General features: G+C 39.4%; 1 protein-coding gene across 1 annotated transcript; it reads left to right on the top strand.

The window, feature by feature from the left end:
* Window positions 1-4,815: 4,815 nt before the first annotated feature.
* Window positions 4,816-5,754, top strand: LOC148195407 (uncharacterized). The gene has a single exon (XM_088095194.1). The coding sequence runs from the start codon at window positions 4,816-4,818 to the stop codon at window positions 5,752-5,754; it is 939 nt and encodes a 312-aa protein (XP_087951320.1).
* Window positions 5,755-6,025: the final 271 nt, after the last annotated feature.

Here is a 6,025-nt window from a genome sequence, read left to right as displayed (position 1 = left end):
AAACTGGCATTGCTCACCAGCCCACACCGTATCCAGAAAGTTATTGATGGAGTCAGGATCATACCTGATAGCATGGCCTCTAACATAGCCCAAATAATTCTCAGCTGGATAATCACCAATCTTCTTTGCATTGGTGTAGAATTCTTTCACCACAGCTATGTTGGCAGGTGATGGATAAGTGGCTAGCTTCCCCCAATCATTCCCTAACACTTGCTCTCCAAATTGAGGAGCAAAGTTAGGTATCATTCCAACCTTTCTCTCCATTAGAAGTCTCCTGTCCTGAACCACCCTAAAGTGCTTCTCATGTTTCCTAGAGAGGAACCTGCCATTATGGGGCTGCTCTGGTTCCTTTGCCTTTCTCTTGGTTGCCATGGTTTTCAATCTCTTTCCTGAAGAGGATGCCATTCCTGCATTCAAACATAAATCCAAAACCACAGAACACGATGTTAATCATTAGTAAACACAAAACAAAACTCCTTTTGAAGCTAAACCACCGCTGAGGGCCAGAATTTCCCCTCAGCGCCACCAGTGCCACATTCAAACACGCAACAAACCAGAAAAAGCAAATCTGGCAGAGTGCCGCTCAGCGGTAAATGCCGCTCAGCGGTGATCTGCAGATTTTTCCAAATCTCGTTTTTAAACTGTCCTAACTCCACCCAAATGCAATTTTCAGTTTTCCAGTTCATAATCAAGCAATTTAATCGGTTCAAACATCAAATATATCATCAAATCATGCATAGAAATCAAAACCCCTAAATATTCATGCTTTGACAATCACAGTCAATTTCAAAAACCCTAGAATGAACAAAATGCATTTTACTTACTTGGGTGGAGATGCTAGATGATATGAGAATGCTTCCAAACTAGAATGCTCTCTTCCAACCCCAAACTTTGATAGCACACTAGTGTAAAAGTGAGTGGAAGAGAAATTTTCTAAAGAGGGAAGAGTAAAAAGATGTGGGAAACCTAAGAGGAGATATGTGGGAGTCTTAGTGCAGAGAAGAGCTTGAAAGAATGTAAAAACGCGCAGCTTAGGGTTTAAAATTACCCCAATGGGCTCGGGTTCCGCTAAGGGGAACTTAAGCCCATCTGCGATAGTACCGCTCAGCGGTAATTGCCGCTCAGCGGCACTTTCGTGATGTGCCCTTCTCCTTCTTTTCTTGACCTACGTGCCTTCCTAGCATACCCCTCATAGGTTCCCTGCAATTCAATGTTAAAAATGCTTATGCAAATCCTAAAAATAAACAAACAGAAAACAATCAATCAACTGGGTTGCCTCCCAGGTAGCGCTTGTTTAACGTCACGAGCCTGACCCAAAATCCACCAACACCCATCAGTAGGTGTTACAAACTTAGTATCCTTCAGTAGATACTTAACCACCTAGCATCCTTCAGTAGATGCTAAATCCAACAAAATAATTACAAAAATAATGTCCACAAATTAAAAATTACAAAACCAAAATAAAATCAAAAGTTCTTAAATCAACTGGGTTGCCTCCCAGCAAGCGCTCTTTTAACGTCATTAGCTTGACCCAAGCTCAAGTTCCTTCTTCTTTTTCTTCTTTCTACTGAACTTCTTCAAAAATTTGATCAAACCAGGAACCTGTTGCAATGTCTCAATCATAGGAACTTTAATCTCCAATTTCTTGAAGATTTCCATAAAGCACTTGAATTTCTTTTCCTTCCTATGATTCTTCTTTAGATGAGGATGGGATTTTTCATATGATTCCTTCTTCTTTCCTCTCATCTTCTTTTTCTTCCTTTTTCTCTCCCTAAATTTTCTCTTTTTCTTTTCTTTTATTTTTTTCTTCCCTTTTCTTTTTCTCCTCAACTTCTTTATTTTCACACAAATTTTCTTTCTCTCTTCTCTCTCAACCACTTCTTTTTCTTTTTCTTCATCTTTATCTTTCTCACTCAACTCTTCTTTCTCTTTTCTCTCTACCCTTTCCTCATCTCCCTTTAATTTTTCCTCATCAAGAATCTTGTCACTTTCAGTGATAATGACTTGCCCTTCCTCCTTAAGGTTAACTTCAGTATTAACATCATCATTCAATCTCTGATTGATGTAACGAAGTTGCATCTCCATTCTTTTACATGATTCTTCAATGCTTTTCTGAGTAGAGTCGGAATTTTTCAAAAATCGTTGAAGGGTGTCCTCCAACCTATCCAAACTTCCTGATAGAAAGGGTTGTTGCTGCCATTGTTGTTGTGGTTGGTTCTCAAATTGTCCAGCAGCTTGCCAAAATTGGCTTTGATCCATGCTTGAGTGAGGTTCCCACCATTGGTTGAGATTACTTTGGTAGAATTGAGTGCCCCTATAGTTAAACTCTTGACCAAATTGCATTCTGCAGACATTAGGCACAAAACCCTAAAAACAATTGTTAGCACAAAAAGATAGAGAAAAAAAAATCAAAGGATATAATTGAAAAGATAAGAAGATAGGAAATAAAAACAGAAAAATAAAAACAGAAAAATAAAAACAGAAAATAAAATAAAATAAAATAAAATCTAATCTAATCAAATAAAATAAAATCAAATAAAAACCGAAAAATAAAAAACAGAAAATAAAAACAGAAAACAGAAAAACAAAAAACAAAAAAAAATAAAATAAAATCAAATCAAATCAAATCAAATACAAACTGAAAAATATAAACAGAAAAATAAAATAAAATAAAAAAAAATTCGAAATTTAAATTAAAAATAAAAAAATAAGTCAAAGATAATCAATAATCACACAAATTAACCAGTTAAACCACGAGTCCCCGGCAACGGCGCCAAAAACTTGATGGACAAATTTGTAAGCACCAAAATATGATGTCACAAACTTGTTTCACAATCGGCAAGTATGACCGAATCGTTCAAGTAATAAAACTTGGTAAGACCAAGTATCGTTCTTCCCAAAGGACTCACGGCCTAGTTTAGTTATGTGGTTTCTTGATTAACTAAGACTTACAAACGAAATATTTGGGTTTAAAATGCAAGACAGAAAATAAACATGTATGCATGAATTTTGATCAATGGCAAAGACAAAAGATAAACACTTTCAATGGAATATATGAATGAATATGTTGTTGGGGGTCAATTTCATCTCATCCACTCTCATACATTTTAGGAATTCAACATTCAAATCATCATTGTTAATGCCACTCTCTAAAGTACCATTCTAGATGGCTTCTCCCTAATCAAATAGTTCATACAATTCCTAGCATTCCTAATGATTAGTTTATTTTGCGCAAGAGCTTAAGGGCAACCAATATAATATTGTCAGTATAATATTGAGAGAAATTCCCCGGATCTAGATTTCCCCGTACGTGTCCGTATCAACAAAACCAATAATCATGCATTAGAATGAGTTAAACAATGCAAGCATTGAGCAAAGAGGAAAAACCCTAACTAATGATGAAAGAAAGCATATGTCTTAATTCAAAGATGTACTCAACAAATCCATATATGAGAGCTTCAAGAGATTACTTTGATTCCCCAACAAACATACAAGGTTTAGTTCACCATATTCATGGTGAACCTAGATGAATTACAATGAAAGTATGAAAGAATAAACCCAATAAAGGTGAAGAGGTAGCCTGAGCATCCAAGATCCTCCTTCAAAGGGGTGAAAGAGAGAGTGTTTGCCTCGTTTCTGCCAAAGATATCTAACTATAGGACGTGCAAGCCCTTATATACTAATCTAGAGTTACAAAAGATTACAAAAGTCCAAGCCCAAAAAGTGCCGCTCAGCGGTATTTACCGCTCAGCGGTGATTGCGCGTCTTCTTTCTTCCCCTCAGCGGCCATTTTGCCCCTCAGCGGTTCCAACGTCACCTCTTGAGTGCCGCTCAGCGGTAGTTTGCCGCTGAGCGGTGCCTTCGACTTCTCCTTTTTGCACTCTTTCTTGTCTTTTCTAATGTCCTCTCTCTTATTCTTCACTTCTTTCACCAAATTCACCTCAAAACCTGCACAAAAACACTTAAATCAAGCATAAACCTGTCCAGCTCTCTTATTTCTGAAAATATAAACAAAAGGCATGATTTCAAGCTAGTTTCTAAGTCTAAAGGTTGCTTTTAGTATCAACTTTAAGCATGAAAATAACAGTTTTTCAACTGTTATCAACGTCCGTCCTTGTCGTTGCAATGATCATCCGTGTGGATGTGAGCAGATGGAGAGAAGCTGCTGGAAGAGGCGCTGGAAGAAGAAAATTTAGTAGAAGTAGAATTGAAGACCGAACAGTAGGACGTTCGATCAGTAGTTTAGTTATTCTGTAAAGTGATCGTTCGATCACCTTTTCCTTCCCTTTTGTATGACCATCCGATGCTGATTTTGTAAACCGTTCGGTCAGGTTTGCTTATTCTATACATTTTAAGATTTTAACTTTTTGTAAGGCCGTTCGGCCATAAACCGTACCTTCTTTTGAATTTTAAGGCTGATCTGAATTATTATTAAATGTAATCATTCTATCATATAGTATATTGCTGTATTTTTGGGATGTTACATTAGTGGTATCAGAGCAGTTTTGTTCCTTAAGGAACACTGTAGGTTATGAGTACACCATGTCTTTATTGTGTGCTTAAGGTTCGTTTGATGAGTGTTTTAAACTCTTTGAACTCAACTAACGATTGTTTTCTCTGCTTCTCAGAGAACTAATGGCACCAAGACCTTTTCCTCAACCTATTGATCGTGTTGTATCCGACAAGACCAGACTGTTGGAATCAATGATAGAAGCGCTCCAACAGTAGAACGCTGCCTTGGTGCAGCAGAACACTACCGCCTTACAGAGTTTGGAAGCCGCTCGTGCTAACTCTGAATCGACCCAGAGACAACTGATGGAGATTATCGCGACTACGAGGAGTACATCTAGAGCTTCCACTTCCAACGCTACCCATCAAACCGAGTGGAGCTTAGAGAATTTTCTGCAGCATCATCCAACCAAGTTTAATGGGAAGTGCCTTCCTGATGAGGCTGATCAGTGGCTGCGGGATATGGAGCGGATCTACAACGCCAAGAGGTGTCCAGACGATAATCGATTGGCGTTCACTGAATATTTGCTGACCGGAGAGGCTAGCCATTGGTGGACGAGCATGAAGATGATATTGACGGACGCTCAAAGTCCCATTTCATGGGAAGTATTCAGAAGCAAGTTTTATGAAGAATACTTCCCAGATAACGTTCGTTTTGCTAAAGTGGAATTTCTTCAGTTGGTACAAGGGGGAATGAAGGTTTCGGAATATACCAACAAATTCAAGCACTTAGTAAAATTTAACACCATGGCAACCAGTGAAGAATGGCAGTGTCGGAAGTTTGAGAATGGGCTGAGGAGTGATTTGAAGTTGTTGATATCCAGTCTATGTATTCGGTCGTTTCCTACAATGGTTGAGAGGGCCAAAGTGTTGGAGAAGAATGTGGCCGAGGTGGACCAACAGAAGAAGCAGCAACAATCAGCTAGGGGACAGGTTTTGACTAGAACTAATCTGAATCGGGGCAGGACGCCCTACTCTCATCCAGCGTTACCTTCGAACGCTAGTAGGTCTCACACTCAATCAATGGTTGTTGCCGGACAGTCTGGACAACAAGGGGCAGTTAAGTGTTTTCAGTGTGGGGGACCTCACTATAAGTCATCATGCCCTCAGTTGGTAGGAGGGAAATATTGCACTCGCTGTAGAAGAAACGGTCATCTGGAGAGCGAGTGTAATATGGGGGGACGAGCGGTCATGAGGCCACCAAACTCAGGAAGAGTTCAACAAGGAAGGGGTGGCCGAGCGTAGGCGGTTGGACGTTTATATGCAATAACGAGTGCTGAAGCAACAAGCTCAGGTACACTTATCATCAGTACATGCTTACTATATGGAAAGTCTTGTTGTGTATTATTTGACTCGGGGGCAACACATTCTTTCATCTCGAAGGTGTGCGTTATGAAACTGGGATTGACAGAGAGTGAGATGCAGTTCGACCTGGTGGTGTCAACCCCAGCGGCTGGTGAGGTTAGGACGTCTACAGTCTGTGTTAGATGTCCTATAGAGGTTGAGGGGCGTAGAT

Source organism: Vigna umbellata, chromosome 7 (assembly GCF_029865625.1).
Source record: "Vigna umbellata cultivar VRB3 chromosome 7, Vumbellata_1.0, whole genome shotgun sequence".
Classification (NCBI taxonomy): Eukaryota; Viridiplantae; Streptophyta; class Magnoliopsida; order Fabales; family Fabaceae; genus Vigna; species Vigna umbellata.
This window is presented reverse-complemented; position numbering and strand designations above follow the sequence as displayed.

Bases quoted from the DNA above. Each gene is read 5' to 3' on its own strand.
- LOC148195407 (XM_088095194.1), top strand. From the start codon at position 4,816: ATGGAGATTATCGCGACTACGAGGAGTACATCTAGAGCTTCCACTTCC.